This window comes from Nicotiana tabacum, chromosome 11 (assembly GCF_000715075.1).
Source record: "Nicotiana tabacum cultivar K326 chromosome 11, ASM71507v2, whole genome shotgun sequence".
Lineage (NCBI taxonomy): Eukaryota > Viridiplantae > Streptophyta > Magnoliopsida > Solanales > Solanaceae > Nicotiana > Nicotiana tabacum.
The window spans coordinates 58,865,843-58,880,327 of record NC_134090.1 but is presented as its reverse complement, the minus strand read 5'-3'; the positions used below and the strand labels follow the sequence as shown (position 1 = coordinate 58,880,327).

General features: G+C 37.0%; 2 protein-coding genes across 3 annotated transcripts; one reads left to right on the top strand and one right to left on the bottom strand.

The window, feature by feature from the left end:
- The first annotated feature begins 612 nt into the window (after positions 1-612).
- LOC107800209 (uncharacterized) lies at positions 613-3,254 on the top strand. The gene has a single exon (XM_016623361.2). It carries the CDS (start codon positions 921-923, stop codon positions 3,180-3,182), a length of 2,262 nt encoding a protein of 753 aa, XP_016478847.1. The 5' UTR covers positions 613-920; the 3' UTR covers positions 3,183-3,254.
- A 739-nt stretch (positions 3,255-3,993) lies between these two features.
- On the bottom strand, positions 3,994-14,098 carry LOC107800208 (protein TRIGALACTOSYLDIACYLGLYCEROL 3, chloroplastic). Of its 2 annotated transcripts, none has more exons than XM_075225093.1 (10): positions 13,423-14,098; positions 10,592-10,723; positions 10,218-10,313; positions 10,039-10,116; positions 9,878-9,939; positions 9,679-9,754; positions 9,246-9,353; positions 4,994-5,169; positions 4,820-4,904; positions 3,994-4,383 (listed from the first exon to the last, which is right to left on the bottom strand). In XM_075225093.1, the coding sequence occupies exons 1-10, from the start codon at positions 13,660-13,662 to the stop codon at positions 4,345-4,347; spliced, it is 1,092 nt and encodes a 363-aa protein (XP_075081194.1). In that variant the 5' UTR covers positions 13,663-14,098; the 3' UTR covers positions 3,994-4,344. The 2 variants fall into 2 exon arrangements, with proteins under 2 accessions (XP_075081194.1, XP_016478845.2); XM_016623359.2 differs by having other exon boundaries at positions 10,592-10,720; positions 13,423-14,090.
- Positions 14,099-14,485: the final 387 nt, after the last annotated feature.

The following is a 14,485-nucleotide window of genomic DNA, read 5'->3' as shown; positions in this document are numbered from 1 at the left end:
TGAAAAGAAAAGAAAGGAAAAGAAAAAGCTGTCTACTTTAGTTTTACCCTTCTCCAGGCAGTAGCAAACACCTTTTGCTTCTCTCTCTGTCCTTTTCATTTGGTGTCGTCTTTTTTTATACAAAGAGGTATTTCCGTGTTAAATGACATTATTACCCCATTTGATCACTCAATTTATTATTCGGTAGAAATGACACTAGGTAGCCACTTAATGGGCTATTTAAAATATAGTCATAATTTACAATTGATTTAAAATTTAGTTAGATGAGCAAGCTTCAGACCAGCTTCTTCTTGTGCTTCGTTTCCATACTGCTACAAGTTGATACTTACATTAAAATAAATTGGATAATTTTTCGATTTTTTTTTGAAGTTTAGATTTATGTAGTTGGTCAAACAATACTTTGTCAAGTACTTAAACTAGAAACAGTGTCTAGATGATAACAACAATAAAATATATATTTTTTGTATGTATGTATATTATACACAAAAAAATTATATATATTTTATATATTTTTATACTATAAAATATAATTAGTTCCTGCCGACCGACTAGTTATGTATTTTGCACTTAAACATTTGTGAAAGCCTCAGCAAATTGGTGATAAAAGGGTAGTACGGTACTTTTGACTGTAAAAATATACAAAAGGAGTGTGCCTCGATAAAATTTGAGGGCACCCTTAAAGAAAAAGAAACAAGAAACAAGAAAGAATGTTGGTTCTCTAGTGGTGACTCTCAATGAAGTACCTACTTTCAGCTTAGTCTCTATCTACAGTTCTACACTACTGATTCCTTTCACACTCCCCCCTGTAACCCTCCCTTAGGGACCCCCATTTCCGCTTTCCCTTTCCTTAGCACCCCCAACAAACACACATACACACACACACTCAAAAACACATTTCACATATCTTCTCATTTTCTTCTATGGCAGAAACATGGGGTTCAGTTTTTGAGCCTTGTAGAACCTCTTGTTTGCTCAAAGTTTCATTCTTTTTACTCTTTGTCTTGTTTTTTCCTTTCTTGAACCCATTTTCCTCTGCATTTGCTGTTTCTTTTGATGGTAATACAAGTGGGGTTGTGAATCTTGAAGCTGTAAATGGTAGTACTGGACTTGACCCAAATGACATGGCTTTCCTTTTGCTGTTCAAGTTACAGCTCCAAGATTCTTCTCAGAGCTTATCAAGCTGGGATTTAAATGTTTCAAACTGGACCGGTGTGACCCGGTCCAACCAGACCGGCCGGGTCACTGGACTCAACCTCTCCCGGTTTAACTTGTCAGGCCAGGTTCATACTTGTTTGTGTAATCTCACTTTTCTGGAAACCCTTGTGTTGTCTCACAACAGCTTCAACAGTTCAATACCATCTTGTTTGTGGAAGTTGTGGAGCCTTAGGAATTTTGATCTTAGCTATAATTTATTCACTGGTGAAATTCCTAGTACATTTGCATCCATTAGCCAGTTAATTGAACTTAACCTTAGTCATAACATGTTGAGTGGTGAAATTCCAATGTGGATAGGGAATTTCTCAATGACACTTGAGAATCTTAACTTGGGTTTTAACAGTTTTCATGGAGATATACCTAAGAGCTTGTTAAACTTGATGTCATTGAAATATCTGGACTTGTCCCACAATAGTTTGATAGGAAATGTGGGTGATTTTCGCCAAGCATTGGTCTCGCTAAACCTCGAGTCTAATTTGTTATCGGGTACTTTGCCTTGTCTATATTCTTCGAGGGAATCGCTTACGGTTCTCAATTTAGGGAATAATTTGATTCTTGGAGGCATACCGACATGTATCTCTAGTCTTGGGGGTTTGACACAGCTCAATTTATCACATAATGAGTTGCGATATGGTATTTCGCCAAGATTGGTTTTTTCGGAGAAGTTGTGTGTGTTGGACTTGAGTTATAATGAGTTATCTGGGAAGATTCCATGTAGGATCGTCGAGGCATCAGAGAAGTCTGGACTTCTACTTCTTGACCTGTCGCACAATCTGTTTTCTGGTGATATTCCTGTAACAATAACAGAATTAAAGAGTTTGCAAGCGTTGATTCTCTCTTACAATCTTCTTGTGGGCGAAATACCAGAAAGGATTGGTAATTTGACCTATTTACAGGTGATTGATCTCTCACATAACCTCCTCACTGGCTCGATTCCTGTGAACATCGTCGGTTGTTTCCAACTACTGGCACTGATACTAAACAGTAATAATCTTTCTGGGGAAATTCAGCCTGTGCTTGATGCGTTGGATAGTCTAAAGATATTTGATATGGGAAACAACAAGATTTCGGGTGAGATTCCACTGACATTGGCAGGGTGCAAGTCTTTGGAAGTTGTTGACTTGAGCTCTAATAATCTCTCAGGATCTTTAAATGATGCGATAACCAAATGGTCGAATCTCAAGTTCCTCTCCCTTGCTCGGAACAAGTTCAGTGGATCTCTGCCAAGTTGGCTGTTTACATTTCAGGCTATTCATACTTTAGATTTTTCTGGAAACAAATTCTCAGGCTATATACCAGATGGTAACTTTAACACTAGTCCAAATTTCTACAATGGCGACACTAGAAAAACCATTCCTGCAGTACCGTCAATTTCAGCTCGAAGACTTGACATCAAACTCTCCCTTGTTGCTGATGAAACTAGTTTGAGCTTCAACTATAATCTCACAACCACAATTGGAATTGATCTGTCTGACAACTTGCTTCATGGCGAAATTCCAGAGGGTCTGCTCGGGTTACATGGTTTGGAATACCTTAATTTGTCATATAATTTTCTTGATGGTCCAGTTCCGGGTAGTTTAGGGAAGTTGCAGAAGTTAAAGGCTCTTGATTTGTCACATAATTCTTTATCTGGTCACATCCCTGAAAACATAACTGTCCTCGGAAATTTGACAGTTTTAAATCTGTCATATAATTGCTTCTCTGGTGTTATTCCCACAAAGCAAGGTTATTCGAAATTTCCAGGAGCATTTGCTGGTAATCCGAACCTATGTATGGAATCATCAGTTAATGGCTGTCAGAAAACTTTTCCAGTAGAGCCAGGGAAGAAATTTAAAGAAGAAATGGAAGAGGGTCCATTATCAGTTTGGGTTTTTTGTATAACTGCTTTAGTTAGCTTCTATGTTGGCGTCGTTGCTTTATTTTGTTCATCTCGAGCAAGAAACTATATTCTGCAGACAAAAAGTTAGCAGATTGAAAGTGATAAGAGATCATTGTACAGTAACTTATGAATTGTATCATATAGCAGCTGCTTTCAAGCTTCATCTTGTTTACTAACCAGCCATTTTGTTTTATTACTTAACCCTGGATTATGAACGGAAGCCTTGTAACTAGTAATGTTGCGGCTATGTGACCAAGAGGTCATGGGTTTAAGCCGTGGAATTATATTTAGAATTTTGTGTGTTAATGCACATGGAATCTTAGAGCTCTCAGAGTTGTAGTGTCATTTGAAGCAAAAGTCGGAGTATGCAAAGTTCTATGAAAACCTAGGGGACTGATTAAAGGTATGCAAAAGTATTCTATTTGATGAGTGGAAATATTTTATTTACTCCTGATTCCAGTCACTTTAACTTGTGATAGAAGATTTTCAGAACTCATTCTGCAATTTTATCATTTGTTGCAAGCACCATAATTTCTTATTTGCTTCCGAATTTACTGGTCCGACTAATTTGAATTCACACTGGTTAAATCCAGTAAACACAAGGACCTATTCTAACGGTGGGAACGAGCGCCCAACACTAAACGATATGCTCGTTGAGTTGCAAAGAGTATTCCAAAACATTGGCTTTCCATAGCAACTTTCTAATACAATCATATAGCATCTGTTCGATATATATTCCTATATTACCTTATATCTTAAACAAACAACCTTTCTCAAGATCATGTCAATTTCCGAATCATCGATGTTCATGCATGGAAAATTTATCTTCTATAGGTAGTGCCATGGAATTTATTCCTTACAAGTGTTGCAACAAGAATTTGTCTTTATCCATGGAATAATTTGGTAGTGGTGTTAAAATAATCAAAACTTCTATAATGTAATAACAAAGCAAAAAGAATCACTTTATTTCTACATGATTCCTTACTGTGAAGATGCTATAATTGGATTTCTCGACAGTCTAACTGCAAAAACGAATGTGAAAAAAGAGGGAAGAATAAGATTGAAATACAAGTAGAAACTTTTTCTACGACTTGTGCAGATTCATGGGAGATGCCAATGTGACTACTTTTAATCTCTCTGTTGTGGCTTGATAAGGTCAGCCGTAAAACGGCCAGCTGGTCTACCATGTTCAACTCCGAGTTCAAACATGGGCGAACAAGTATTTTGCGTATTTGCTGTAGATATACAAGCTAATATTTAATAGGACCATCCAAGCTCCCTGATGCAAACTGACACATATAAAACAAACAACGGTTTAAAATCATACCAAGAGCCAAATAACCAGACGAAAACATGTAAATTTTCCATCAAATCAACATATGCGTCTCTACCCATTCAGATATTCAGTTAGTACTCCTACAAAAATGCTTGCCATATTCTGTTTAAGTGAACTTTGACTAAAATGAACTTCAAAAATGTACTAGTTTTGTTATTTTCATAAGGAAAATTGCAACTTATAGTACTTTTTGTATAGTCTCACAATATCTAGAATTTTGATTAATTTAGTGACAAATTGATTGTCAGATGAATTGGAACGGATGGAGTAGTTCGTAGATATAAAGTTGATTCGATAGCACAGTTAGTTATATCTTACTCCTTGCTGGTGAAATGAGAAATCAGCATGCAGTTTTTCGGAAAGAAAAAACGAACCAAGACCATCGTTACCTGCCGGACAATAGGATTAGTTGATGTGGAGAATTCATGAGTCATTCCTTGCCAGACAACCTTTCCTTCATAAAGAAATATTAGCCTGCACAAAAGGAACCTCGAAGTTAATAAAAGTTTGCAGCATATGCAACTTCAACATGTCTTAGAAGTTAGAACAACAAGAAACCGAACCTGTCAACAGCTCTTTTAATAGTACTGTGTTGATGAGTGACGACAACATAAGATGCAATCTTTTCAGGCTTCCCAAGTGCATCCTCGCCTGTCACGTGAACCGAGCGAATGAGATCTTCCACAACGGTCGATGCAATCGGATCAAGGCCCGCTGTTGGTTCATCATATAATAGCACCTACTCAGCAGTGCATGTAATTAAGATTACTTGGTTAACCATGCAGTAAATATGTTCCAAAAGTAATAACTAGTTCCTACCAGCCCAAAAACACGAGGGAACCACTTTGACATCAGAAGTTTCAGAATCACCTAAAACCGAAACGGCACGGTTTTTCTGTCTAAAACAACAAAAAGGAACATGCAAGCATGTTTACATAGGGTATCATGTTATATCACTCAGAAAGTAGAAGACGAACTCCAACAAACAGCATCACTTGCTATCAAATTATTCCATCGTTGATTCCCCTAACCCAATTCCTATCAGGAGACCACGAGCACCACGGATGTCCAAATGCTGGTTTTTAAAGGACACTATCACCCATTCGTTTCCCTTAGCTCTGTTACCCATATTGCTTTAACAGCATGGTGCGGGCTAATCTTAAATGAAGGAACAAATAATTTTGCAGATATTAATAAGAAAATATTTAAATAAAGGAAAAAACCCAGGCCAACTCTCTCTCTCTGAGAATTATTTCAGAAATACTAAAGCTTGGGAATACCAGAGAGAGATTTATTGGCACAAGTTACTGAAAGTTATTTTAAAAAAAAGGGAATTAACAAAAACACTTGGTTCTCGTTGTTTTTACTTTGTGAAGTAAAAGATATTGTACTATCTTTCTGAAAAGCATATAGTTTTTTTTTTCGTAAACCAAGTAATCCTCGAGGCAAATGTTTCACAGTTCAAAACTCTGGTGGATAAAGGGCCCACCCATCTACCCTTCTCCAGTTAAATACCAAGCGTTTTGTCGTAGCAGGGTTCGAACTTTGAACTCGTAACATGCGCCTAACCCACATATTATTTGCAGCGCTCTCACCACTAGACCAACCCTGAACAATCTGAAAATAATATAGCTTTCACATGACATGCTCATGAATCCTCCACATTTTTTCTCCAATATCCTTATAAATGTCAGTAAACCACACCTCCCTTTGTTATCAATAATCACACTATCCTTGGCTTCTCCCTCTCATCTCCCTTCCATATTACCAACACATGTTCTCAGTCTCCCCTCGCTCTTACCTGCCACAACTGTGTATGCATTAAGTGTCCTCCCACTTCATAATCTTGGTTTAGCTTACTCCCCGCGCCCCCTTCGAAGTCCTTATTTTAGTTCTTAAAAGTCAGTCTTATATAAACAGTATTTTTCAGCCAATATATCATAAACCTAAATAAAGAAGTACAACTACTGAAAATATTTGATGGCTATGCACATACTTTGTATGCATCAATGTGAACTAATAATGCTGAACCATTTACCCCTCGCTCTTACCTTCTACAACTATGCACACATTACGTGCCCTCCCACTACATATTCTGGGTTTGATTTTTACTCCTTAAAAAGTTCCATCCTATATAAATAGTTTTTTTTTTCAGCCAACATATCATAAACCTGAAGGCAAAATACATAGTTTACCCCCTGACTTTGAGGTTAAATCTCTGTAACACACCTTTCCACGGAAAACCCTTTACACACCCAAACTTTTCAAAGTGCATCTACTACACACCTCTTTTTCTACGTGGCACGAGCGTGCTTAACAAGAAGAAGCAGCGTTAAAGTCTAAAACTTTTGTCCCAATCCATATTTTAGTGCCACGCGTTAAAACTTTAAGACTTATTCGTTTCTTTTAAAATTGTTTGGTCCTCATCGTCTACCCCTTAACGGGCCGCCCCCCTGCAATCCCACTTCCTCTGGTTTTCTTTCCCAAACCCCTTTCCCCCTTCGTCTTCTTCCTCATGCCAAAATAGTATTGACATAATTGTCTTTTTTTATTCACAAATCTGTGAAGAACTCAAAATTTATCATTTTACCAATATCCAGTTTTGCAATTTCTTGAAAGTAAAGCTAATATTCTTGTTTCTTTTTACTGTTGAATTTCAAGTGCCATCATTGTCTTTAGAAGTTTTAGTGGTACCAGATGGGAGCTCAATTTCAAAAAAATCATATCCTTTTGGAGGAATAGGAGGTTCAAATTGGGGGATTTTTCAGAATTATGCAGAAGTTTTCTCCGGCCCGATGCCGATGATATTGACTCCGAAGTTACCAGATTTCCTTCGGCGCCAATTTCATTGCTAAGTTTACTGTTGATTTTATTCTTCTTTCAGATTAAGAATTTTTTGTTGAACAAGTGAAAAGGGACTGGTGTTCGTGTGTTTTGTTTGAAAGTTGTGGTGGTAATCATGGAAAGTAGATGGTGGCAGCTATGGCCGTGGTGGTGATAAGGTGGTGGCAGCCATAGATTTTTAATTTTTTCAGTGGTATACTTGTAATTTTAAATATTTCTTTTTAATATTTCTTGACACGTGTATTGGTGCATGACATAGAATTGTCGAGAAAAAGTGGCCAAACACAGAAGAGGTATGTATTAGACACACTTTGAAAAGGTTGAGTGTGCAAAGGGGTTCCCGTGGTGAAGAGGTGTGTCACAGGGATTGACCTCAAGGTCGGGGGTAAACCATGTATCCTGCCTAAACCTAAATAAAGAAGTTCAACTACTGAAAATTATTTGACCGCTATGCACATATTTCGTATGCATCGATGTGAACTAATAATGGTGAATCATTTATAGAAATCACAATGCTCAAAGATATGGATAAAGCTGAATTTGACTACACATTTCATTAAAAAAAAGTTGATTCTGTTATAAAAGAGGGAGCCAATGGCCAGCCTAGAAGGCTCAATTCTTAAAGCTGTCAAGTTGATTCTTGTTACTCTAGTCTCTCACCAAGGATTTCAGTTTGAACCTATTTTCCATCTGTCTCATCTGGACATTGTTAACAAAAAAATCTTAACTTCGTAATTTAAGGAGGCTTGTTTCCATACTTGGCAGAGATAGAGGTCTGTCAAGACTAACATTACATTGTCCAGTGCACCATGAAGTAAGAAGACAGGAATGATTTTACTTAATAAAAAAGAAAATAATAGAATTAAATAAACATACCATCCCTGTGGTCTCTCTTGAGGTTTAAAATATTTAACAAAGCTTCCTTCTTCCAAGTCCGTGTAACAAATCGGATATATTTGCTCCTTATGCATTAACCCATACTTTTGTATCTACAATTATCTTTGCTTATTTTTATAATCCCCCACCCCCCAAAAAAATGATAATTCAAGTTCTACAAACAATTTTCCTACACCTCCAAAGAAAAACAAAACTGAAATGCTCGTCTTTTCTTGTTTATCTCGTAGTTTTTTTTTTAGATTTCTGTAACCGGTAAAGTTGCTGCAATGTGACGAGGAGGTCACGGGTTCGAGCTAGTAGGTTCAGCTATATGAATCCTCACTAACCATGTCGTTCAATTAATGACCCGTAGAGCTATGAAATCTATAATGCTAAGGGTTAAGACACAATATTAATGATAGTTTGGCACTGCACAATTCAACAATAAGCTGTATCCATCAATTTTGCAGGCATCCTTTTCTTTTGCTTGCAAATTACACATATCATCTTCATGCCATAAAATTCATCAAGTCATTAAACTTGCCCAGAAGATTAAATATGGACTTATTTTTGCATTTCCATCTTTGGACATCAAGTCCTTTTCTCAAACAATACAAAAAGAAAGTCCTCGGAGTAAGAGTGGAGTCACCTAAAATCAACAGTTCATAATAAATGCTCTCTTGATTACAGAGCTATAACGAGGTTCAAGGTGTTTCAGAAGAATGGAGTACCTCAAGTTCAAAACAATGACATCCCTAGATAACAAATTAAGTAGCGTTCTCCGTCACAAGTTGTCCATTTTTCCTTCTCTTAAGTCATTTTGACCAACTTTAGGAGTGAAATTGGAAGTGGATACCTCCTACTTTTAAAAATAATTTACCAATTCAGGGACAACATGAATGATACTACAAATTGACTCCCAAAAAGCACAGTGGACGATAATTTGGGACAAAGGGACTAACATGTAGCATTCAGATCACAGAGTAACCAGCATGAAGAAAAGCAGTGAACCAGATTACAACAATCCATTTAGCAGAATTACAAACTCTAGCCAAAAAGAACTGATGATAATGTCATGAAGCACCTGGAACGTACCTCTGGCTCTACTACATCTTTCGTGGTATCAAAAATTATAGAGCGAGCTAAAGCAACTCTTTTCTTCATACCACCAGACAATTCAGAAGGTAATCGGTCTTCAACTTCCTGCATAGACATAAAACTGAAAATTGGCATCTGTGAAACCAATCATAACTATTTATATGAAATACTATAACGATGAATCCACTATTCTCTCTTCGATTTACTTTGCCCAGAAATCAAAACAGAAAACAACAGAGGGCATTTCCGTACAGTGTGTGTGAGAGAGGAGATCTTGAAATGATAGTGCAAATAGCAATTTTGAAGTTGGTAAAACTATTTTCATTGTCATAGTAAGTTGGGAACCTGGATGCATTTGTTTAATGCACTCATTATCTTTTTTAATAAGGAATTTAATGCATCATTTATAAATGTTTATCGTTGCCCTTACCTTCAACCCAACAGCAGCTAAAGTTTCAGTTACAAGCTGTGCAATTTGATCCTCTGGCATAGTTGAATTCTCATATCTAGAATTCCAAAGAGAACCAACAATCTCTAATCAGTATAGCTAAAAGAAAAACTTCTGATTCAGCAGAGCTGAGAAAATAAATTCTTTTTTATGGATAATTAGAGAACTGAGAGTATCTTACAGCAAGAAACCAACATTTTCACGAACGGTTAAGGAATCAAAAAGTGCAGCACTCTGAAACACCTGTTAAGGGGATGGAAATGTTTATAAGAACATTCAAGAAGTACCTCTACAGTCCATGTCAACGGACAACCAAACAAGATATTAGAACATATAACTTACTAAGCCAATCCTAAGCCCGGAAATTTCCTCATCACTCACTAATCCATTGCGCAATTTACCTCTGATTAAGACTTCTCCCTGCATTCAATGAAGTCTATTAGCAGAGATAATGGGATTTAGAATCACACTTTTATAAGTGGCACAGCTGTATTCTGAGACAAGATAAACAATACACATACTTTATCAGGAGCTAGAAGGCCGGCCATTATCTTTAAGATTGTTGATTTCCCTGTGCCAGAAGGCCCAATTATTCCAACGGCCTCACCATGTCTGATCTGTAACAGAGGGTAAAGACTTATCAGCACTTTCACAAACATAAAGAATGAGAAGTCATGAATGTAGAAACCAATAACCCAGAAAGGAAATAAAACAATAATTTTTACTGTAGCCAGCCAACTTTCTTTCGTTAAGTATAGTTTCCTACCTTTACCTTTTATTGATCTTTCAATCATAATCCATAAAAAAAAAATTAAAAAAAGGAAAAAACTCCTAAATTGCAAGACCCAATCATACTGGATACAAGCAGTTTCTGAAGGAAGTAATGAAAGTTCACCTTGAAGCTCACACCTCTTAAGATATGCTTGTCGCCAAATGACTTGCACACATTTCTGCACTCAATGAGCACATCTGACTCATCCTCAGGCTCTCTCAACAAGCTCACACTCTCCAATTTAGCAGATTCCTGCTATTCAAACGAGACAAACAGAACTCAGGAAAGACAACTAGGCAGGATTCAAATGTTGTCAACGTCTGAAAAATGTAAAGCAACTCATATATGTTCTGATCAAAAGATTATATCCAGCAGACATTTATCTGGAAAAAAAACAACAAGTAGCTAATCCAAAGTTTAGCTCCCCCCACAAAACCCCCACCGGAATGTTGTAATAGAAAGTGTCATCTAATGGGATTCCAATGGAAGCAACAAGCATTATGTATGTATAAGTACCTAATTTTAAAGGGTATTCTAGAAGAGTTTCCAAAATCTGAAAACCAAAACTAAATGCTTCTTGAGTATTTTTTTAATGTCATTATGTTGTTGAAGACATAATTAAGTAAAATAAAAGTGTGTTCTCTCTAACAGTTTAAGCTTTTAGATGAGATGGTCACACACTTCAATATGGTATCAAAGCAGGTAAAGGACCTTGGTTTGAGTCTCACCACCACACAATATCAAAAAGATTTTTCATGTGCTTGGCTCATAAAAAAGAATCAAGTCAGCATGTGTTGAAGACATAATTAAGTAAATAAAAGTGTGTTTTCTCTAACATTTTAATCATTTTAATCTTTTAGATGAGATGGTCACACTTCAACATATGTCTTAGGCTTGACCACTTGGGCCGTTCTTAGATTGGCACCTCTCCAAAGTGCAATGGAGACCATCAACATAGGTCATGGACCTTCTTGTCCAAGTAAGTAACGACGTGCTCTGTAATAGGACTCCTCTTCGGGCATGAAAATTAACTTTTAGACACCCCATCGGAGGAGGTTTTAACTTGAGTATAAGCAAAACGGATTCTATTAGAAACTTTTCTAACGACAAAAATCAACTCTTATCAATGTTTGAGCACCCTTGGCATACCCCGACTCAACCAGTTATTGCAGAAATCTCTCACCTTTATTTGGAACTCTTTTTCTCCAAACCAACATAGAAGTCCACCAGCATTCCTCTTAACCCCACACTATTTAGGATAAGTAAGTGTTATTCTTACTCATGGTTCACGTCTCAGCCTTCTACTCTTCTCTCTTCCCCCTCCCCCTCCCTACAAAAACCCACTCTACCTCGCTCTTTCAGACTGATCTTGTTTTGGTGTTTAACTTTTTAAAGCACTTGTATAGACCTAAAAGATGAGTTTAGGACAATATGAACTCACCAACACTTTATCCATATGAATGCTTCTTGTGGAAAATCCACTCTACCTCTCTCTTTCAGACTGATCTTGTTTTGGTGTTTAACTTTTTAAAGCACTTGTATAGACCTAAAAGATGAGTTTAGGACAATATGAACTCACCAACACTTTATCCATATGAATGCTTCTTGTGGAAAATACTTTAATAAGGAAAGTTCATTTCTACACAAATTTTTTATGTTTTTTTGTCCGGGAAGATGAACATAATATGATTTTTCTGATTTGTGTTTAAAGTAATACAGGTGATATTTCCGATAGTATAGTAATATTCTTATATTTTCTTGTTCCTAGAGCTTTGTTACTACACATTGTGTCATTCTTACCAGTAGTATTAGTACTATTCTTGCATTTCTTATCTCTAGATCTTTATTGTTACACGTTGTGTCCTTGTTTCTCTTGTTGTTGTTATTGTTCCTTGAGCCGGGGTCTAATCGGAAACAATCTCTCTACCTTCACAAGGTAGGGGTAAGGTCTGTGTACACATTACTCTCCCCAGACTCCACTTATAAGATTACACTAGGTTTTTTGTTGTTGTTGTTGTTGTATTACATCCAATATGAAAGTCGTCTATCTGGATTTGATTGAAAGAAATTTTCCCATGTTAAAGACAACAAAATGCTAGGAATATCTCACCAATCAAGATCTTTCTTTTCTTTCTTTTACGGAGGTGGTATGCGACCGGTACCTGCTACCTCCCACCAACACAGGTACCGGGCAACTCTGCCTACCAAGGCTTACGCAAATGTGAAGAAATCACCTAGTGTGTTTGTCTCTGCTAGGATTTAAACCTAAGACCTCAAGCTTTTCCTCCAACTTTATTAACCACTAGGCCATACCCTTCCGTGCAAGCTGGATCTTTTTTTTCATACCAAATGGAGCCCAAAGAGATATGTGGATAAAGGTATAAGCAACATCCCAATAATAAGTGACCAAGTTCCTAAAAGCAATTATGGAACCATTAGGATGCAAATATCAAAGATAGATATTTCTATTTCGGCACTTCAACTTATTCTACATTATCTCAACCCTCGACCACCTTCCTATTAAAACCAGAAAATCAATGATTAAACAGAGTAATTTCAGTAACTACCTCAATTTGACATGATTCATGAAGCACAGAGACATGCCACTAGTGTTCTCGCTATTCCGATTCATATGGCATTCTTTCCAGTTTAGGGTGTCCTAAAATGTGGTACACCATTCCATTTCTATACAACTTCCACAAGTCTCAAGAATCCAAAATCATTAAGCTATCAAATTTTAACTTTGATGTGATGTTTTCCTACCAAACTAAATTATGAGCGATTATTTTCTTGTGCTATTGCCAATACAGCTCACAAATCCAATTTACCATCCTAAACGTTGTTTCCTGTCAAATATTATCATATAAAATGGAAGAGATGAGATACTATAATGCAGAACCCAAAAGCAGAAACTGGATAATTGGAAGGTCCAAATCAAATGATTAGAATCTTACATTGAACCTTGAGGTGGAAAACCGATCAGAGTCAGCAGCTTTGTAGTCCCGAGGAGGTGCAACACAAGCACAAACAGTCTTCCTATTCCACAGGGGACGCACCAAGAATGGCTTTTCTAAATTACAAGAATTGGGTAAAAATGTATTCTTGTAGCTACACGAAGAAGAAGAGGGGCCACTGCTGCTATTGCAAATGTTGACAATAGAAGGCGACACAACCGAACCCGCAAAAGAAACCATTGGACCAAAACCCAGTTTGGAGAATTTAAGATGGGAAATTCTGGCGATGACCCAGATCGTATTTGGACTCAACGAACATGTAATTTGATCGAATTTAAAGGATGAATTTGCAAAAGTTTGGAGAATGACAATTGGTTAAGTCAAAGAAAAGAAAGGAAGTATGTTTTGAGGCTTGATCAGTATTAAAGAAGAGTGGTGGGAAGAAGAGGGCGGAGAATGAGAGGAGTCTAATGTTTGTTGGTTCCTTTCCTTGTATATATAGTGCTCTTATTATTCTTTTCCCTCAATCACCGACCCCTATATGTTGCAGATGCAGCATTGTTTATTTGCATTTCTTTTTGTCTGAAGTTTAAAAGTGATCTTCTCCCACTTCCTTTCCTTTTTTCTTTTCCTTAAGGCTTGATCCAGCGGAATATTCGTATTGTCAAAGTGGTGTGGTTTCGGTTTCTAGAGTTGTAACGTGTGATATGAACCATTACAATGTTAGTACCCCACGTTAGTAGCCGGTCCATTTGCTCAATACTACTTTGCCGCTATCCTAATCGACAAAAACAATTTAGTGGTAGTGTAAAACTAGTCTAATGGCACTGTATAATTCAGCCAAGAGTTCAAATTAGTTCCTCTTTTTGTTGGTAGGAGTAAACAAGTCACTTAGATATTGGAGGAGAGCAACGAGCAACACCTTCCATACCTATTTGACTAATAATAAGAGAAAGGAGCAACTCAAGCACAAACAAGTTATTTCCTCCTTCTTTGATAAATACATGGGCTTTCCCATATTCCACAAGAGATCAACCAATAGTGACTTCCAATTTATTCTTGA

Bases quoted from the DNA above. Each gene is read 5' to 3' on its own strand.
- LOC107800208 (XM_075225093.1), bottom strand. From the start codon at position 13,662: ATGGTTTCTTTTGCGGGTTCGGTTGTGTCGCCTTCTATTGTCAACATT. The intron at 10,117-10,217 runs GTATGTGTATTG...CATTGAATGCAG, and splicing joins GCCTTCTAGCTCCTGATAAA to GGAGAAGTCTTAATCAGAGG. The intron at 9,755-9,877 runs GTAAGATACTCT...TTGGAATTCTAG, and splicing joins GAAAATGTTGGTTTCTTGCT to ATATGAGAATTCAACTATGC.
- LOC107800209 (XM_016623361.2), top strand. From the start codon at position 921: ATGGCAGAAACATGGGGTTCAGTTTTTGAGCCTTGTAGAACCTCTTGT.